The sequence below is a fragment of the Entamoeba invadens genome (genome assembly GCF_000330505.1).
Source record: "Entamoeba invadens IP1 unplaced genomic scaffold scaff_1105074726713, whole genome shotgun sequence".
Lineage (NCBI taxonomy): Eukaryota > Evosea > Mastigamoebida > Endamoebidae > Entamoeba > Entamoeba invadens.
Window position 1 is genome coordinate 36,999 of NW_004443770.1, and position 19,847 is coordinate 56,845.

General features: G+C 31.8%; 12 protein-coding genes across 12 annotated transcripts; 4 read left to right on the forward strand and 8 right to left on the reverse strand.

Annotated features, from left to right (window-relative positions):
- EIN_427990 (hypothetical protein) lies at positions 1-664 on the reverse strand (the record flags this gene model as incomplete). Its single annotated transcript, XM_004261846.1, has 1 exon — positions 1-664. A coding segment is annotated over one exon (664 nt), but the record flags the coding sequence as incomplete, so codon positions are not given.
- A 246-nt stretch (positions 665-910) lies between these two features.
- On the reverse strand, positions 911-2,217 carry EIN_428000 (hypothetical protein; the record flags this gene model as incomplete). Its single annotated transcript, XM_004261847.1, has 2 exons — positions 911-1,969; positions 2,080-2,217. 2 exons carry the CDS (start codon positions 2,215-2,217, stop codon positions 911-913), a joined length of 1,197 nt encoding a protein of 398 aa, XP_004261895.1.
- Positions 2,218-2,980: 763 nt separating this feature from the next.
- Positions 2,981-3,607, forward strand: EIN_428010 (hypothetical protein; the record flags this gene model as incomplete). The annotated part of the gene is made up of 1 exon (XM_004261848.1): positions 2,981-3,607. The coding sequence occupies one exon, from the start codon at positions 2,981-2,983 to the stop codon at positions 3,605-3,607; it is 627 nt and encodes a 208-aa protein (XP_004261896.1).
- A 176-nt stretch (positions 3,608-3,783) lies between these two features.
- On the forward strand, positions 3,784-4,224 carry EIN_428020 (hypothetical protein; the record flags this gene model as incomplete). Its single annotated transcript, XM_004261849.1, has 1 exon — positions 3,784-4,224. One exon carries the CDS (start codon positions 3,784-3,786, stop codon positions 4,222-4,224), a length of 441 nt encoding a protein of 146 aa, XP_004261897.1.
- Positions 4,225-4,649: 425 nt separating this feature from the next.
- On the reverse strand, positions 4,650-5,521 carry EIN_428030 (hypothetical protein; the record flags this gene model as incomplete). The annotated part of the gene is made up of 2 exons (XM_004261850.1): positions 4,650-4,985; positions 5,174-5,521. The coding sequence occupies 2 exons, from the start codon at positions 5,519-5,521 to the stop codon at positions 4,650-4,652; spliced, it is 684 nt and encodes a 227-aa protein (XP_004261898.1).
- A 1,590-nt stretch (positions 5,522-7,111) lies between these two features.
- On the forward strand, positions 7,112-8,636 carry EIN_428040 (hypothetical protein; the record flags this gene model as incomplete). The annotated part of the gene is made up of 3 exons (XM_004261851.1): positions 7,112-7,553; positions 7,704-7,846; positions 8,037-8,636. The coding sequence occupies 3 exons, from the start codon at positions 7,112-7,114 to the stop codon at positions 8,634-8,636; spliced, it is 1,185 nt and encodes a 394-aa protein (XP_004261899.1).
- An 86-nt stretch (positions 8,637-8,722) lies between these two features.
- On the reverse strand, positions 8,723-9,164 carry EIN_428050 (hypothetical protein; the record flags this gene model as incomplete). The annotated part of the gene is made up of 2 exons (XM_004261852.1): positions 8,723-8,885; positions 9,022-9,164. The coding sequence occupies 2 exons, from the start codon at positions 9,162-9,164 to the stop codon at positions 8,723-8,725; spliced, it is 306 nt and encodes a 101-aa protein (XP_004261900.1).
- Positions 9,165-9,461: 297 nt separating this feature from the next.
- EIN_428060 (hypothetical protein) lies at positions 9,462-10,368 on the reverse strand (the record flags this gene model as incomplete). The annotated part of the gene is made up of 4 exons (XM_004261853.1): positions 9,462-9,584; positions 9,640-9,830; positions 9,940-10,054; positions 10,159-10,368. The coding sequence occupies 4 exons, from the start codon at positions 10,366-10,368 to the stop codon at positions 9,462-9,464; spliced, it is 639 nt and encodes a 212-aa protein (XP_004261901.1).
- Positions 10,369-10,790: 422 nt separating this feature from the next.
- Positions 10,791-11,252, reverse strand: EIN_428070 (hypothetical protein; the record flags this gene model as incomplete). The annotated part of the gene is made up of 1 exon (XM_004261854.1): positions 10,791-11,252. One exon carries the CDS (start codon positions 11,250-11,252, stop codon positions 10,791-10,793), a length of 462 nt encoding a protein of 153 aa, XP_004261902.1.
- Positions 11,253-11,571: 319 nt separating this feature from the next.
- On the reverse strand, positions 11,572-13,739 carry EIN_428080 (dynamin, putative; the record flags this gene model as incomplete). The annotated part of the gene is made up of 2 exons (XM_004261855.1): positions 11,572-12,165; positions 12,321-13,739. 2 exons carry the CDS (start codon positions 13,737-13,739, stop codon positions 11,572-11,574), a joined length of 2,013 nt encoding a protein of 670 aa, XP_004261903.1.
- Positions 13,740-14,433: 694 nt separating this feature from the next.
- Positions 14,434-15,156, reverse strand: EIN_428090 (hypothetical protein; the record flags this gene model as incomplete). Its single annotated transcript, XM_004261856.1, has 1 exon — positions 14,434-15,156. One exon carries the CDS (start codon positions 15,154-15,156, stop codon positions 14,434-14,436), a length of 723 nt encoding a protein of 240 aa, XP_004261904.1.
- Positions 15,157-17,291: 2,135 nt separating this feature from the next.
- Positions 17,292-19,099, forward strand: EIN_428100 (rap GTPase-activating protein, putative; the record flags this gene model as incomplete). The annotated part of the gene is made up of 2 exons (XM_004261857.1): positions 17,292-18,114; positions 18,198-19,099. 2 exons carry the CDS (start codon positions 17,292-17,294, stop codon positions 19,097-19,099), a joined length of 1,725 nt encoding a protein of 574 aa, XP_004261905.1.
- Positions 19,100-19,847: the final 748 nt, after the last annotated feature.

Sequence of the window (19,847 nt, forward strand, 5' to 3'; positions counted from 1 at the left end):
GTCCCCATCTCAAACACGTCTCTGCCCTCCCACGCCCCATTGGCTTCTTTATTACATTCTTTTCGAAATAGTCGTGACTCTTTGGAGACATCGAAGTATCAAATCGTGGAGATATGCTCCCAGAAACAGGGGTCAGCATATTCATTTTTGCCCACTCGTTGATGTTTTCTATCTCTCGTGGACACCTCCCCACTATCGTCTTCTTCTGTTTCTCAACTTCAGCAAACATCTTCTGTATCACTACTTTATCCGCCACATTGTTGTTGTTTTGAATCGCATTCGAAAGTTCCTCATTCATCCCTTTCACAAGAACTCTCACTGCCTCCAACTTGCTTTCAATCATGAAATACGACACAGCCTCATTGATACCAACTCCATGTTTAACCAACACCCCAATTTGTGGGATCACACTCTTCACGTCAGAAGACACCATCACATAAGGACGGTCCATCAAGTAAAAAATCAGTGCGCGCAGCTCCTCCATCTCAAAGTCAGACCAGTCGTCTTCTATCACACCAACACTCGCGCTTTTGTCGGCAACTTGGTGTGTGTTATAAATGTCAAACAACGTCGTTGTCCGTGTCTTTGGGTTTTGAAGAAGTGTTTCTGGAAAGGAAATACTCACTGTCGGCGATTGAAGAACAATAAGCGATTTTGTCGCCATTCCTATTTTCGAGTTTTCTCCTCTTTTCTTTCATTGTTCAATTCTTCCCGTCTTAGTCCTTTAACTGACTGATTTCTTTACTTATTCCTTCGCTCTTCGTTTTACTATAAATTTATAATTATATTGTTATAATTATACCATTCATTTTTAGACGCCTTGATTCAAGTTATTTGATATATATTTCTATCTCTATTAGTAACTCAAAGTCCTCTAAATTGTCTGAGTGAACAAGACGAATCGACTGAATTACAAAACGAAGGGCTGGTAGAGTTCTTGCATCACGAAGACGTGATTGTCGTTACCTTTGGCTTCTATGTACCCGACCTTTTCCACGCAATCGCCTTCTGGTCTTTTGTCGATGAGGACCCCAAGTCTTCTCGAGAATTGGATATCAAGTTCTGTCGCTGCAATGTAAATATCTTTGACATCCAAGCAGTTATCCGCGTTGATGAACTGATTATACTCGACGATCCCTTCCACAAGTCTTTTGATGTTGTTCCAGACCTCCTGGATTTTAGTCTTCGTCAATGGCGTTATAACAAAATTATTCTTCACAACAAGCTTTTCTAGACTGGCTGCTTGTCTTCTCAGTGAGGCGACTTGATTGAAATAATCTCTTACGGAGTCTCCTGTTGATGTTGTCACCGACACTGGTATATTGATTTCACCCGTTTCTTTGTTTAAGTACTGCATCAGATCTATAAAAGTGGGCGGTGGCATGACGTTGAGGGCGTGGATGATTTGTGGCATGTTCACTATCCACAGCCAAATGCGGTGCGACGTCAAGAAAACGTCTTTTAGTGTTTGATTGCTTTGTTCCTTTATAACTTGTCGGAAGGTGTCCATTTGGATCTGGAAAAATTGGCGCATGTTGCCTACCATCTCTTTGTTCTTGGTGAAAAAGTCGTCTTGTTCTTCAAACGTCGCAAGTTGATGGAGATTCTTAAAAAGTCGACTAAAGTGTGTTGCCCAAGTACACCCGTCCGTGTACATCTGTTTCACAGACTCGGGAATATCGTTCTCCCCAGCTACAGGCAGTTGCGTTGGGGTTGCCGAGTAATACAGTTGAACTACAAATGGGATCTCAAAGAACTGTCTAACCTCAGCAATTTGAATTAAGTGGCAACTCTTTGTGATGTTATAGATGTAATTTGTTAACCCTCTTTTCCTTTCTTCAAGACTCTCTTTTGTGTGTACAAACAATTTAGGAGGTAAAGTAGTGATACACGGGTCATTTGTCACGTATTTGATTAAGTTGTGGAATGCCTCAAATTCACTGAACCGTTTTGGGGTTGTTTTCCAAATCTTTGCATTAACATAATTTGATTATAAATATGTTATTGAAGTAATGGGGATGGTATTATTCAAATAATATAATAATATATATTACTCTATTGAACACGGAAATAACAAACCTTCTTTTGTTTCCAAGTAAAAAGAATTGTGTAAAAATTAACGTTCTTGTCAACGTTGCTCACTGTGTCTTTGAGAGCTATTGTGAAATCTGTAGTGATGGCGCTTTGTTCTCCATAATAAGTATCAACGAGAGACATCTTTTCCAATTTATTTAGTTCCAAGAAATTTTTTTCAACTTCTTATGGAAAAGTTGTTTTGTTTTTCAAATTGTTTTTTAGTTTTTTTAAATTGCTTTTTGTTGTATTGATGGGTTGCAATGTTTATATACAAAAGTATCTATCGTGCGACATTATTATATCAAATGTTGATAAAATAAACAGTATTATTATATACAATATCATTTAATGTAATTATCAAATAATAGTAGACTTGAATATTGGTTCTGGTTTTATTTACATACAGTTAACCTTTTTACATTCGCTTAGATAATATGATAAACCAACCAGATAAGACAATAAATATAATCTATTGTATATTAGACCATTGTGAATTATTTGTCATTGGTAATTTTTGTATAAACAACTTCACTTTTTAATTTATTAAAAATGCGACTATTATATGAGATGGGAATAACAAATGATTAATGCGTTGTTATTTATAATAAAATGGATAAAAATATAAACAATACTTTTTTGTGTTCTTTAATTATTCAATAAAAATGATTACAAAATACAATCACTTCATGCCATTTTGGCACAGTTAATATTGTATATTGATATTTAAGCGAAATAAGCATATTTGAATATCATTTAATTCTACATTTAATTTTTAATAACAATTTTTCAATAAAATGAAAACAATATATAGTTATCAAAATGGGAGTAAATTGAAAACAAGAAGGGAGTTTTTGTTAAATTTGAATTGAAACTGTCAAAAACAATTTTCAACTCGATGATTAATATGATATTCTTTGTGTACATTTTCGTGTGTATATCATATTCAAAGCCGTCGTTAAAATCAAGGTATTTCAATTATGATAGATACGCAGATGAGTTCAGGCTTGATGATGATGTAAACTCACTTTTTTCATATAAAACAGAAGTTAATGACAATTTAGAGATAGATAGAGAGTTGACTGATGAATTTATTGATGAAGAGATGAACGAAGAACACAATGAAGAATACGACCTCCAATTTTTCTTCAGACTATTATATCAAATTGTGGCAGACAAAGATTCAGACATCGACCAAGTAGGTGTCAAAAGAGTTGAAAGTGGTGTTTTAAAATTAGAAAAAGCGATTCTGACAATGGAACATTTAGACCGAACACATTTGATCAAATGTGACGAATTTATACCCAAAAGTGTTGGTGCGACTGGAAATGGAGAAGAGGCAGACCTTAACCTTCAAAAAGCAAATGAATCCAAAAAGGTATTAAAGTTGGTGAACGACCTTTTACCACAATTGAAAGCCAAACAGAAAGAAATTTTAATGGTGCTTCCTATGAGAGAAAGAGTAAGATTGGCAAGACGTTTTGATTTTAGGCATCGCTATGATCTTATGTTTCAGTACGAACTTTTTCTTTAAATTGAATATAATTTATAATTAGTCTTTAATTAAATAATGTTTTATGTTCAAAAGTTGTGAAAACAACAAAATGTGACATATGAATAACTAACTAAAAGTTAACAACCACCAAAACTTGTATAACTCATTTTAAGAATTGTTTTGAAAATAACTTTAAAAAATGTAAATTACATACCATGAAGAATTTAGTTGTATTCGTGTTGTACATACTTGTAGTACATTCATATAACGAAGAGTACCAATTACAACAAAATAATGAAAACGCAATTGGTATGGGGGAGACGGGCATTTCACGTGTTGAGAACACTGTGCAAGCACTTGAGACCAAACTTGCTGAACTTGATGAATTAGAACGAAAAGTGCTAATAGCAATTGACATTGATATGAATAATGATAAAATGAAATTAGGAGGTAATAAGGCTGATTCTGCTATGAGTATACAAAAGATAAAAGAGGAAAAAGAGCAATTAGAAAAATTGAAGGACATCCGTCCGCGTCTTAAACACAAGATGCGTGAAGTGATTAAAGTCCTTCCCAAACGAGAGCAATACCGACTGATACGCAGAATGGATTTACGGCATCGATTTAACTTAGGGACTGAGATGGATACTTCTTAATCGAATTGACTTGTTATTATCAATTACAATACATTAAAAAAAGATAATAAAATATATGGTTTTTGCGGCACAACATAGCCAAAGCTTGGTTGTAATTTATAATAACCTTTTCCTCTGGCTAGATTAAATAAACAACAAACACAAATTTGTCATCAAAATTTAATCCATCGATGGAATTTATTTTTTCTAATTTACAAATTAAAACAATTTAGAATAATAAATTATGGGACTTCTTTCAAAAAAGTATTAACAATTTGAATATTAACAATTACTATTATTTATTACTATAAAAAATAATTATAATTTATAGTAAAAATTTAGTAAACAATACTATAAAATGTTAATTATAATTAATAGTATATATGTAATAATTATTACTATAAATTGATAATTATAAATAATAGTAAACAATTAGTAATTATTAATTATAAGGCGTTTTGAAGTGCAGTGATTGCCATTGGAGCCCAGTGGTGATACCTTTCCATATGCGAAAACCGATCGCTGGGGGTCAAGAAAACTTTATCGCATGAATTGTCAAAGCACTGATATGAAGGTATTTGTGTTGCTTTAACTGCGAAGTAGTTGTCGTGTTTTTCCGAGATGTGGATGTCAAGTAACTTATCTGTTTTTAGTGTTTTACCGCAGAGAGAGCAGACATTGGCGTGGTAGGCCATGACGTGATTCTCCATATCGTCAATTGAGTCTGTAGCGTAGTCGCATATTTCGCAGTAAAATTGTTTTGTTTGTGTTTCTCTTGTTCTCTTCATTTGAATGGATTTGGATTTAATAATAAATTCTATTAGAATTAGAAATTAAATTAATTAAATTAATATTATTAATTAAATTATTAAAATTCATTTGAAACAAAAAGTGCACCTCAATGAAAAGGAAAAAATTAACAGCTCGGTTATTTACTAAGACGCGCTTAATAATTGTTTCTGTACCAGACCGTGTTCCAGCAATAGATGTCCTCCGAAAGAGCAATGGAGAACAAGACGACAAAAATTATGACCAAGTACATTAAGAGCGCCGAAAGAGCTCTATATCCCCATAACTTCGTCTGTGGAGCGGGATTGAAAATCAAGAACAACTGGAAGATCCAAACGACTGGGAAGATGTAACCAAAGGCGTACAGTAACGCAGTCGAGACGTGGGATTCAGTCTTGACTGGAGCTTGTTGTGGGACTTGTTGAGCAGTCATCATTGGAGGGACTTGGAGTTGGACTGGTTGATATTGAACGGGTTGAACGAGGGGTTGGACATAGAATTGTTGTGGGGCTTGTTGGATATACGACATATTGATTTAATGAGTTCGTCGACCATTTTTATAGAGTCGTCGTCTTGAAGAGGCATAATAGACAATATGGTAAATAATAATTTGAATAGAATCGTATTGTTTGATTTTTACAAGCTATTACTATTTTGATGGATTAAAAAACCATATTTTGCAGCATAAAATGTGTCACAATGAAAAATCAAAAACTCACAAGACTCTCAAATCCAAAAAAATTTTATCTTTGTTTTGTGAAGAAATTAATTTCGTATTATAAAGAATAGGAGATTGCTCTTTATTTTAAAAAAGTAGAAACACGTCTCATTTTTTTGTTATTCTATATGGTGATAGTATTTTACTATTAATAAAACTATAATATTATAAATATTTAATAAATGGAATAGTACTAAAATTTATTAATATTATATATATAAATTTTAATAGTAAAATTATTGATTTATTATTATTATTATATTCTAATAATATTATTGGTTAATAATACTAGACTAATTTAATTAGTATTTTTAATTCTAATAATAATACAAAATATAATATAATAAAATTATAATAATAAAGAATCAACATTAAAAAAAAACTAATTTAATTAAAAATTCAATTAAAAAAAATATAACAATAAGTATAGTACAAATAATGATTTTAATTGTAATTATACATCTCACGTTATAATCAAACATATTCAATATTCATTAGGCTTCGCACCCGAGAATTTTACTATTAAAAATTAGTATTTAAAAAAAACTAATAAAACGGGAAAGAAAAATTGACCCGTTTTAATAGTGTACCATACAATACACAACAATTTAATAAATTATAACCATTCAAATTAATAAAGCGGTTGACTGTTTTTAAAAAGTTATTATTTATACCCTTTTAGTGTTATAATTTGATAATTACAATTTTACACCGTTTTTAATGGCACTATATTTTGGGAAAATAATAATTAAATAATGAAGTATAATATTAAATAATTGAATAAACAAAAATAATTTGATTTTAGTAGGTGATTGGATATTTATTTTTTAACATCTTTTTCAACTCCTTTTTTTATATTTTTTCTAAATTAAAAAGTTAAGATTTTGGTGTTTTTAAGTGTTTTATTTGTTTGTTTTTTGATAAATGAACTTTCTTTTTTTTTCGTATTTACAACATTTATAGTTATTTTGTATTTTATTATTCTTATTGAACAAAAATATATCAAATATATTAGTTTTGAAACTATTAAACAACTACAATAAAATAGAACTGAAGATTAATTTTCATTTTGATTGATATTTTTGAAAACAACAACAATATTTATTATTTAACAAAAAATAGTTTTACTAATGATAAATCAATTAAAATAAATAGTAATAAATTACATTAGGTTTTGAAACATGCAAATAGTATGCGTAAAACATTTGTAACAAAATAATAATTTTACCAAAAGAAAGAGTTATATCTATAAATAGTCTCAAATCCCGAAATTCAAGGCATTATTTCAAGCTAAAACCGGTACCACCCCCTTTCCACAGAACTTGAACAAAAAGGAAATGAATCAAAAACTCAAAAATCGCCAAATCCCATTAGATGTCGTTCATTGAAAAAATTAAATGTATGACGCTCTCCTCGGACGAGTCGACTCTTGTCAAGGCGACTCGAAACGAAGACCTTCCCCCCAAACAAAAATATTTAAACGAAATTTTGTATTGCTATCAAAATTTGGTCGACTACGAGTCGATGACCGACATAGTTGCTGAACGCGCAAAAGGGAGTTTTAAGAGTTGGATGGATTTCGGGCACATTTTAGTGATCATGTTAAGTATCGAAAAGATCGATTCAAAACATACTCTTCTCAAAAAGTATAAGAAGGAGACCTGTAAATTTAAGGATATCCCTTTAGGTACTAATTCTCACGAAAAACTGACAAAAATGTTCTCTGAGTATTTCGTTCGTCTTGTTGCTATGTACAACAGTTTGGGAATCGTCATCGAGGAGAACACTACTATTTTCGAATTGAAAACTACCGACAACTGGAGACGGTTGTTTGCAATCACGGGTTTGCTCTCTTTAATAACTTCATTATAACACTTTACTTTCTATTAATAGTAAAGTGGTCTTGACACGTGTACAACACACCCTCTTTACAAAGAGAATATTATACTATAATTATGAATGAGAAAAAGGAGAGCAGACAATTAATGTGTAGACGAACTGTTTTCTCACTTCGATTTTTTTAAATCTGTTGAATGGCAGAACACCGAGTTATACGTGTCTCCACTTTGCACTGTCATAGTCCAACTTTTACTTCGGGAGGCCGTCACAGTTGTTTTCAAGTTGGTATTGATTTGTGTTTGTTTTATATTATTATATTATTATATTATTATATAGAATTTCTAAGTGTAAGCATATTAAGTGTTAATATAATTAATTATTAATTAACTAAGAAATAAATAACCATATAACAACTATATATTAATTAAAAATAAACCAAACTGCCGTTTCAAGTGAAACTATATTTTATTATCAATTAACACTATAGAATAATTTTATTAAAGATATTAATCACATTCAACCGGTTCACTTAACTAAACTGGCTGAGACATTCACCAATTTGTCGAAGTGTATTTCATATATGAGCTCCGACTTAAAAAATCGAGTTCCAGAAAATCAAAGAGGATTGTTCCCAGAAGTCACTCTTCCTCCTACCATCTTCGAGGCCCTTAACAAAATTTTGATGAGTGGCGAACGGTTTGAACAAACTAAAGCTGCTCCTATTGTTGAACAAACGTTAACACAATACATCGACTTCATCAACACAAATGAAGCGCCATTTGACAACTATATCACTTCAATAGAAAATATTCCAGTGAACGACCAAGGCTCAAGATCATCGTCGACGTCGACTTCTAACTCGCGAAGTGGCTCGAAGAGTCGAAAAGGAAGTCAGAGCTCTTCGACACGTCCACACGTCAGACAAAATTCGTTGCACACGCCAACACAAGGAATGCCACGTTACAGTTACAGCGCGACGCCGCGAAAACAACGAGCGGGGTCGACAGACTACTCCCTCAACCCAACACTCGCCCCGGAAGGCACTCCAAATGAAAAGAAGAGGCATGACTCGGTTCAACAGATATGAAAGATGACGATGGAATAAGACGCGTATTTTGATTGTTTTGTTTTGTTAGAGAATTGAAGTGTTTAATTTAAATTTAAAGTGCTAAATTACTGTTTATAATACTGTCGATATCCTCTTGTCTCAAGTTCTTGTGCTATTTGCTCCATCGTTGAGTTTGAAATATCCATTTTTTCAAGAGGGTTTCCCATCACGTCTTGAAAGGTCAAGTAGTCTGCGTTCTCTTGATTAGTCACAAATATTGTCATTGGGCTACTAAGTGAGTCTGGTACAATTGTCGTATGACGGGTTTGTGTTGCATGTTAAACTATAATCAACTATATAATTAACTATATAATAACCCAATAATAAATTATTAAATAAACTATATAATTAACTATAAACAAACTAATTCGATATCTCATCGACTATAAACTCGCCGACACCCTCCCCTCTTGTGCACCTGATCCGCATCTCAATCACCGCCTTAAAGTATTTGTCTTGATTCGCTGCATACGCTCCAAGTAATACAAGTCCCAAAAACACTATCATTTCGTATTTTAAAGTTTGACCTTTTTTAACTTTAAATATAATTAGTATAAGAATAGAGCAGTTCTATTCTTATCAAAAGTAAAACTATTCATTATAATTAATTTTATTATATTTTTACTAGTAATGAAAAGGGACTTAAAAATAGAACAGCTGTTTCCCTTTTGTTTCTGTAAAACCAGTGAATGGAAACAAAGACTCAATGGTTTCTTTTTTAATTAAAATACTAATAAATATACTATTATATTATTGGTATACTTATTAATAAAAAATATTAGACAAATAGTAAAACACAAACACTCATTTCTTAAACTTGTCTTGAAGTTTCAATAGAGGGGCCGCTGGTGCCAAAAACGAAGGGTCGTCGAGGTTTTCCTTCTTCAAGAAAACCACAGAAGTTGGCTTTAAATGTTTCAGTTTTTTCTAAGAGTGAGTAATCTAATTATATAGTATTTATTATCTATTGTATAGAACAAACCTCGACTTTAGGAGTGTGGATGTCACAATAAAACACTTTAGGGATGGCAAACAAAGGAGGATCGTGGCATTGTAAATGGAAAGCTCTGTTACAGCCTGGGAAAGCACATTTAACATGGACGCCTTTTTGGTCGCAATACTCACAAACGTCTCGACTGTATTTAGAAACCTTTTTTGGAGGTTCATAGTCGGCTATTAGTTATTATTAGTTATTAATTTATTAATTAATTATTAATTAATTGTATTAAAATGGAGTCATCACTTTCAAACCTTTAAAGTGACGACTTGAAAAGTAACAAACTGTATTTGCTTATGTACTTTGGCACCTCAAATTGAACGGGGTTCACTGTTGTCAAGTACAAATGAATTTGATAAAAAGGGTCGGTTTTGGGGATCGTCAATTTGTTCAGTTGAAGCTATGTGTTAACCTTTTCAATATCATATTATACTAATATTATATTATACTAATATAATATTATAAATCTATGATAAAAATAGTATCTGTAATAAACTCACAAACTCGGTATGAGCACACACGACAGTACCACTCATGTGCAGGGATTTTTTCTTGAGCTATGGGAGGACACGCACACTGTAAATGAAACGAACAATCGCACCCATCACAGTACAATATGATGCCAAAGTTCTTCAGACAGCAATCGCAGTAATCGTGATTCTTCACTTGATTTCTCTTAACCCTTGGTTGGACTTCCTCACTTTGTTCTGACATGTCTCTATTTTGTTGTTTTAAGTTCCATTTTGATAACTTATGCTTTCTTAAAAACAAAAGTTTTTTACTTAATTTATCGGGTTCTCGAGTGAAATCAAATAAAACCGTCAATTTAAAAACAATACTAATATATTACTATAACAATAAACTATTAAATAAACCATAAATTTTATTATATAATAAACTATAAATTAAACTATAAATTAAACCATTAAATAAATTATAAATTTTATTATATAATAAACTATAAATAAAACTATAAAATAAACTATAATTTGTCATTTAATTTAAAGTGTTTTTAAACGCCTTGTAAAGCGCGTCTAAAAGCAATTTAATGTGTTTATGTGTAAATATATAAACCACTGATGTGTGTCGGCATTTATTTATGACAATACAATCAAGAACACAAATAGTAATAAAAATTATTTATTTGGGTTGCTTTGTGAATTATTTGAGAAGAATTTGTCTGTCAAAATTTGTGAAGACCTGACCGCTTTTTTGTGTTTTTTTGCTTGGAGTATTGGTAAATCGTTTTTAGTGATTTTTGAAGCGTCGATTTGTGGTAATACTGCACCGCGAGGGCTACGTGGGCTTTTTGGACTTATCATTTCGGCCTTAGTGATACTGGCGTTCTGTCTTTCATTTTGGTTCTTTGCCTCTTCACTCATAATATGTTCATTTCCTTTTTGATTTATGTTATCTACTATCTCTAAGTTGAGTGTCAAGTTTTGTGCCTTCTTAAGTTCCTCTTTAATACAAGGAATAGGTGGTCTCACAAAATCGTGCAAATCCTCAAAACTCGCAGCAAACAGTCTTGACTGTCTTGGGATAATGCGAGGTCCAGTCCCATTCTTTGTTTTGATATTCGTCAAATCATATTCCATCGGCTTATTTATGTTTTCTTGTTCTTTCTAATTTTACTATATTTTCTATCTATTTATAGTTATTATTTAATTGCACCATTCAGTTTCTAAATTAGTTCAATGAACTATTTTAATACCAATTCAATGATTACCAAAATAATAATTAAATAATAATTGAATAATAATAAAATAAACAATTAAAAATATTATTTAATTATAATTAAATAATAATTAAAAAAGTATTAAATTAATAGTAAAATATAATTTAATTATTAATTAATTATAAATGATACAAAAACTATAATAAAACTAGAAATATTCAAAAAGCACAAATTGGTAATTAGAAGCACTTATCTCTAACGTTGTTGATGATGTCAAGCGCCTGTTTCAAAGCGTCCAAATTCTGTTTAACAACTTTTCTCTCACTCACAAGAGCCGGGTTTTCAGCCAATAAGTCTTGAAGGAGAGTTTCGTTGTACATCTTCTTGATGAGTTCTTTTTGGATCGAGTCTCTAGTCTTGAACACCAAGAAATGGATGACAGCCTTTGGGACCAAGTCCTTAATACTCTTTCTCACAATCAACAAATAGTCTCTCGACAAGTTTCTGATCAACTCAATTTCTCTCATTTCTCTCTGATTTGTGTGATCCACCCGAATCGATGACGTCATCGCATTTTGTTGTGCTGGTTGGACTTGACTCGTTTGTTGTTCCTTTTTCTGTGTGTTCAATTCTTTAGTGAAGTGGCTTTGTTTTTTCGGTTGAGTTGTTTGTGGTTGCATGTTTTGTGCTCTCTTCTGTGTAGTGACATCAACAACAACATCTTGTCTTTTCGCAGTCATATTTTCAGGCGTTTTCATCGCTTCGTCGGCTTCTTTGAGCACCTTTGTAGTATCAAAATCCGGATGACTCGTGTTGACATAGTCCGCTTCTATCTATTGATAAGTATACTATTAAAGAATAGTATTACCTGTTTTACTATTCAATACTATTAAAATTACTATTCACTGATTTACTATTCAATATTATTAATAATAATTTAAAGAGTATAACTATTACTTTATAATAAAAAACTATAAAAATAACAAACGTCGATGATGTCTTGGATCATCTTATGTGCCTGGGTCATAAAAGTGTTCATGACTTCAGTTGAAGCTTGGACAAGTGCTTCTCTGAATCTGTCGTACTTCTCAATATTTTCTTTTGCTGTTTTAGCGACGATGTTTTTCATTTCGGAATAGACCGAGTCGACACACTGGTGGCAGCTCCCCTCGAAGTTCTTGACTTGTTTAGCAATTAAGTTCTCAAAAGCGGTCTGTGGGACATAGAGACATGGTCGAGTCCCACTTGCGTTTTTAATAGCCGTCAAAATGTCGACGTCTTTAATATTAGCCAAGATGTCTTGTGAGTCGATATTTGGTCTGAATTGTGTTTCAAAAACGGAGAAGATCTTTGCACCACCTGCCAACTCGTGTGCGTGGATATCAGTGTTATTCCCGCTCAACGCGTTTGAGAATGAAGTTGAGAATTTCATGATTTGCTGTAAGGAGACGGACAAGAGATTGTCGTCGTCGGGTTTGATCTCGTCGTATCTTTTTCTTGCCTTCTCAAAAGACTCATTGATTTGACTTCTTAGCGTTGGGAGGCATTTTTGGATATGTTGCAACAGTAATGTGTTCAGTTTATTCACTAAGTATTCCGTGCCCATTCGATCTGCTATAGAACAATACACGGGATGGTCTTCAAAGTACTTTCTTTCATTCTTTAATGATGTTTGGACGTCCATCCCATTATTAATGTCTTGTTGTGAACGATTCACTACACCTATATACCCCAGTTTCAATGGATAAACTCGGCCCATTAAGACATCCATCGAGTTGGTTCCTTTGTCCTCTAAATCTAATTTAGTTAAGACTCCAATTGTCCGCTCACCATCAGGATCAACTTCTTTGGCTACATGTAAAGCATCGGAATTCGCAATATCAACATTCCCAGAGGTAACAGCTAAGATCAACGCATTCTCTGGGGCTGCATATTGATACACCATATCTCGTAAATCCTTCACTAACTCTTTGGCTTGCCCAACTACAGAGACTTTCACTAAACCCGGCAAATCTACTAATGTCAAATCAACGACATTCGGAGAATGGATTCGTAAGCGAATCGGTGTCGATGAAACATTCCGCCCTGGACACGTCCGTGCAGTCTCCGCAGCTATCTCGTCTCGGATCTCAGAGAAATCAAAATATCGTTTGTCACCCGTGTGCTCAAAGAGGCCATACTCCTTCGGAACATCGGAACGAACACATTGGACTATAAGTGGTCGACGAGTCACTATCCCAGACCCCCGTGGTAAAAAGTCCTTACCAACGATATGCTCTAATACTGAGGACTTCCCTGATGACTGAGATCCAACTACTACTATTTGTGGGAGCGGGAGCGTGTTTGGAAGACCGGCGGCAGTGAAAACGTCTTGTAAACTGTTGATGACTGGAATTAAGCGTTGCATTTGTGAGTGGAAATTAAGATCACAAGAAACTTAAATAGGAAGAGTGAATCTGGTTTATTGGATCTATTTGTCATTCTGTGCAAAATATTGAAGAAATGCTGGTTTGTTTTCATGGAAATCTTCGGGCATTCCTAACACTCTTAAAACAAAATTTGTAAAAAAAAATGTAATGAACAATAAAACATAATTCAAAAAAAATGAAAACGACATTTTTATCTATTATTATTTTCTTCTGATATATATTAGCAAAATAATGTTTTTACTTTGATAATAACAGTATTTCACAGTTGTTATTCTTAATAGTTTTATATTATCAAATGTGTACTATAAATATAATTAATTTTACTAAAAACAACCATAAAATATATTATTTTTAAAAAACAATAGTTAATATTTGGACTAACTATCATTTTATCACAGTTTAGTTCCACAATAAATAAAAGTCTATAAATAGTATTCATATAATAATTGTATATGTTTAATTTTATTAACCAAACAAAATTTAATAATTGTATTTGTACAGACAGACAGAAAAAGCAATTTCTTAATCAAATATACTCCGTCACTGAGTGACGGGTTAACATATAGTAAGATAATATTATTATATTATTATATGGTATGATTATAGTATAATTATTATTATATTATTATGTTATAAACAATAATAAAAGTATAGTAATTTATATTTAACAAGTTACAAAGAATTGAACACTTGAAAGGAGTATAGAGGAGCAGGTACAAAGGCTGACCGGATTTGTTTTGTCGAAGACGTCTCTGTGTGTGTTTCAGAAGTTTCGAAGAGTTCTTTAGGGAAGTTTTGAATCGAGAGTGTTACTGCGTCATTATGGTACAAAAGGTTTTGAGCCATTTTAATGAAAGAGTAGTGAGTATCCGAGTTTTTAGTCGAGAGAGCGAATTTTTTGTTCGAGATGGCGTTAAAAGTGAAGAACGTAGAAGAGAGTTTTGAGTATTTTAAACCGACTGTATTGACATCGAGGGTATAACCTCTCTTTAATAAACACCACGCCAAGTAATTAGAGAATGCTGCTTCGTTCGACCGCGTATCTTTTTTCAATTGGAAGTTTTGAGGGGTGAGAATTTTCATATCATCGAAGGTGATTTTTATCTCAGGAGTTAAGACTTGTTTTGCTGTTTGAATAATATGATGAAGATTTGTTGTAAGGTAGTTTGAGTATTTCTGAAAGACAGTAAAGTCCTCGGAAAGAGTTGGTGCGTCTGCCCACATCACCTCTTCCCCACGAAGTACTTTTGGTGCGTAGTGAGATTCTTTCGTCTTCAAAAACCGGACTTGTGCACCTTCAAATAACGCTCCCATGAGTAACATAGCGCATGAGACTGCTTTCTTGTGCCGTGAGGTGATGTGCATCGTGGGTGTCATATTGTCACTCTTTTGCATCCCGTCGCTGTCAATTGCGAGTGTTTTCAAATTTTCTTTTTAATGATGCAATTACTAGAAAAGAATAGTTGTTATACTATTGCATTTAGATTCATTGGAACAAGTTAAGCATTTCGAGTTAATGTTTTAGTTGAAATATGAATAACCTCTATTTTCCCGAATCTTAATGCAATTCCAATCAACTATAAATGCTATAAATAATGGAATAGCAAACCGATTGGCATTCTCTAGAAGAAAACTCTTTGTTTCTATCATTAAAAAGAATTTATATATATTTCAGCTTATAATTCGGGAAATTAACTTAAACTATTGTAACGCCATTGGAATTCTCAAAAGAAATCATATCCAAAAAAACAACAACTGTGGTTCAGTTTTTTCTCGTTTTGGTCTAATTTGTTGACCATTTACTATTTGATATGGTTTAAAAAATTAATTTCAATGGAATTTGTTGTGACAAAACAATTGTTTTTAGTTTTATTATTAATTCAAAATGGTTTAATAAAACAAGTTCTTTGTGATTCAAATATCTATAGTCAAATGAAGAGCCCGTTTTTTGTATTGAACATATCTGACATTAAAAAAAATAAAATAGGGACAATTATGGCTTTTATTGACAATAGGTTTTGAAATAGTAAAAACAAAATAATAATTAGTCATCAAAAAGATTATTAATATTATTACTAGTTGTTTCATTATTAAATGAATAGTTCTATTTTTTTTAGGTAAAAACAATGAACTTTTGGTAAAAAAAATAGTCTCGAGTTAATGATGTTCTTTTGTTCATAGTAATTGTTGTCGTATTTTTTTATTTTTTTACAATTAGAAAATGTAATTTATGTACAATTTAGTTTAAAAAAGTTTATTGACGAAAAAATACAAATAAGAAGTAAAAATTAGAGATTTAAATTAAATTTTCGAACTGTTGAAAAAATAAAAAAAAATTCGAATAATTTTTCGAAATATTTTTTGTGTAATTCAAAATCTATAAAAAATAACAAAAAAATAATTTATTTTCAATTATATAGAACATTAAATTAAATAATAATAGAAAATAGTATAAAAAATAAATAAATTTTAACTATAAAAACTGTAATATTTAAATATTATTAAAAATTAAATACATTTCTAAAGCGAATGATAATATAATATTTTATAATATAATATATTATAATATAAACTTAATATAAAAAAATAAACAGATTTACAAAGGATATATTCAAAAAGTCAAATGACATATTTGCTCTATTATTTGCCATTATTTTTATTGATATTTTGACGAAAACAATTAATTGTTATTGGAGATTTAAAATGTAAAATTTTTTGTATCTTTGCTATTTCATCGTTTAAATTAAAACTGAAATTTCCAATTTTTTTTTGTAAATTACCAGGTAATTTACCATTAGTTTTCAAATAACGATATCGTATTTTATAGTTCAATTTAAAAAATAGAGACTTTAATTTGGTGTATTTTTGATTAAACTTAACTTGAAACGTTTATTGTATTATAATATAAAAAATGGTTTCAATTAATTAAAAAAAATAATCAAGTCTTGTGAAAAGCAAAGTTTTGCATCAAAAATAAATACAATAAAGTTATATAATTTAATATAAAACTGTAAATGAATTCGGATTTACTGGCTAATAATAATAATAGAAACCATTTATTTTTTCGGCAATCAAACACAAAAACACATTAAAAATATCAATAATTTCAGTACAAAAATAGCCAACCAAATTTTCTATTATTTTTTTAACATAGTTACTAGTAAAAAAATATTAAAAAAATAAAACTATATTATAGTTTACTTTTGTATTGAAATAAATTATAACTCTATAGTAAATTATTAATACAATAAATATAGCCAATAACTTTATTTTTGTTTGAAGTATTTAAATGATTTTATTATTCAGATATAAAACCATATCAATTTAATGCCGATAATGTTTGTCATGCATTTGTGAATGGCACTAATTCCTGTTATTTTCCATCAAAATATTCTATTACTTTTTTAATGGAATATCGATAGTATTATTAACCTATAGATGACCAAATAGTTTAAACTCACAAGATATAACTCTGAAAGTCCTCTGTTTCGCCGATAGAAAATAAGAACTTCAAATACGTTAACGCTGAAATGTCGGTCAGCCCTACGCAGCCTGAGCTGGACACAGAATCAGAGAAATGTGCAACAGCCCCTATTGTCTTTGAACAGAAAAGCTTTCCATCCTTTCGCTCAAGATTCTCATTTTCACTTCCTCATCGTTCAAAGAAACCAGCTCCAGACGACTTACAACAAAAATCGACAACATCCCCATCGACCACGCCACGTCATTCATTCTTCAAAAAAGATGAAAAGACTGAAAAGCTCGAGAAAGTTGAAACCAAAAAGCCTGAGAAGACTCGGATGTCATTTTCAGGAACAAAGGGGGATCCCAAAGTCGATTCGAAAAGTGAGCAATACCGTAAAAGTCCGCGAAGTATGCGATTTTCAGTCAGTGTGACTTCATTGGCAAAATCCCAACTTGTCGTGGAGATGTCACTTGTCTCGGAGGCGCAAGACGTTTTTGGCTCGGGGAAGAGCGAGTCCGACAAAATACGGACGTCCGACGATATAATGAAATTAGTGACTGCCGACGCGTCGACGCCATTGTTTTACAGTCAAATACCTTCAATTCAAAAAGCTAATAAAAGACTGTTAACCGAAAAGAAAATGTGCCAAGTTATTGTGGAGAACCACACGAAGAAAATGATCGACTGTTGGTCTTCCTTTGTTCTTCCAGAGGAAGAGTGGTCTCTCGAGTCCAAAAAGTCGTACAACGCAGACATCACAAAGTACAGTGAAATGAAAATGGAATATTCGGAGAAGTCCGTGACTAAAAAGACTGATCTTGCTTTGTACGAGTTGGTTGACATCGACAAGAGCTTCGTCTTTTTTAAGGACTTTTTCTATTCAAAAGGTTTGTTCCTTGGTAGTCTTGAGTCTTGGTAATAGTATCACTGTATTCACTGCAAGCTCGCACACAATTCTATGTATCTGAAGACACGGGAACACTCATCTGTTTTCAAGTTGTATTAGGGTTACAACTCTTATTAATATTTAGTAAATTGGGAGTACACCGCGCGCTCCTTACACAAGACATGAAGTGTGTGGAGTGGTGGAATTCTCTAGTAAAGAGCCCCGAGAAGTTCCAAAAGGTCAAAGTGAAGACTAAACTCCAAGACGAGTTGATTTTGTTTGAAGAGAATTTGGCCACGTCGCAATATAAATTTGGAGTGTTATACGCAAAACAAAAACAGACAACGGAGAGCGAGTTTTATACCAATGAAGAGACTTCCCCGGCCTTCCACAAATTCTTGAAATTACTTGGGAAGAGTGAAAGTCTTCATGAATGGAAAAAGTATAGTGGAGGACTTGACACTAAGAACAAGAAGACGGGGAACAAGTTTGTTTATACTCTCTTCCGTAACAACGAAATTGCATTCCACGTTGCGCCGTATATCCCAGACGATTTAACAGACCAAAAATTGGAAAGAAAACGATTTGTCGGTAACGACGTTGTTGTTTTGGTTTTCAAAGAAAAGGAAAACAGCGAAGACTTGATCGACCCTGATTTTGGGTCGCGATTTAATAACGTCATCATCGTCGTCTCACCAGAGAAAACATCTTCGAGTAACGAGAAATATCGGGTGTCTGTCGTGTGTCGAGGAGAAGTTAAACCCTTCCCTCCGTTTGTGCAGGATAGATGGTACCCACATGGGTCTGCTTTCTCAGTCCTTTTGTTACAAAAACGTTTGTTATTTCATATAATATATAAGTGTTATATTGACGTAATAGTAATTAATGCAGAAAGAATGTGTATGAAAACAGGAACACTGCTAGATAGTAGTCTACGTTCGAATGATATGTTATTAAAGATGATCATCGAAAAAATCCAAGAGTGAAATGGCTGCAAATCAAATGCAATTTAATTTATAAATATTTTATTTCAATTCAATTTTAGTCGTTTTAACACTAAAATAGTGGGTTTCGTTTGGGTAGTTATTGTGAATAGAATAAAACAAGGATGACACTATTGCATTATTATTGTTTATCATTTTTACTTCAAATTGAGTTAGAAACTAGACATTTTTTGTTCTGTTGTACAAATTGAATCTTGTTATATAAATACCAAAAGTTGTAACTATTGCAATTTTTATTATTCATACTTAAATAAATAACTTGTTATTTTTTTCTTTGGGATCAACACAATAGAGTTATGTTATACAAATATTTACAACAAAAAAACATGAAATTCTTATTAGACAAACATAAAGAAAATCTAAACAATTCAACAATAAACAATTTGAGCATTGACGAACGCCTGATCGTGCAATTTAATAATTAACCCTTCTAATACCAGAAATATGATTGTAATAACATATATTAATGAATATAAACTTAAATCCATAAACCACAAGTTATTCTAATTAAACTGATATTTAGTTTTAATATTGTAATTTACAGTTCCAATTTGATGTAACATTTATAATATATAAAAAGTTTGCAAGTTTTTTTGTATGTTTTACAAGTAATAAGTGTAATACAGTTTGGTCAAACGAAATAATTATTTTTTACAATGACGTAAATATATCATATAGTAATGTTTAAAAGAGTTTTATTACTAAAAATTATAGTGATATTATATTATAT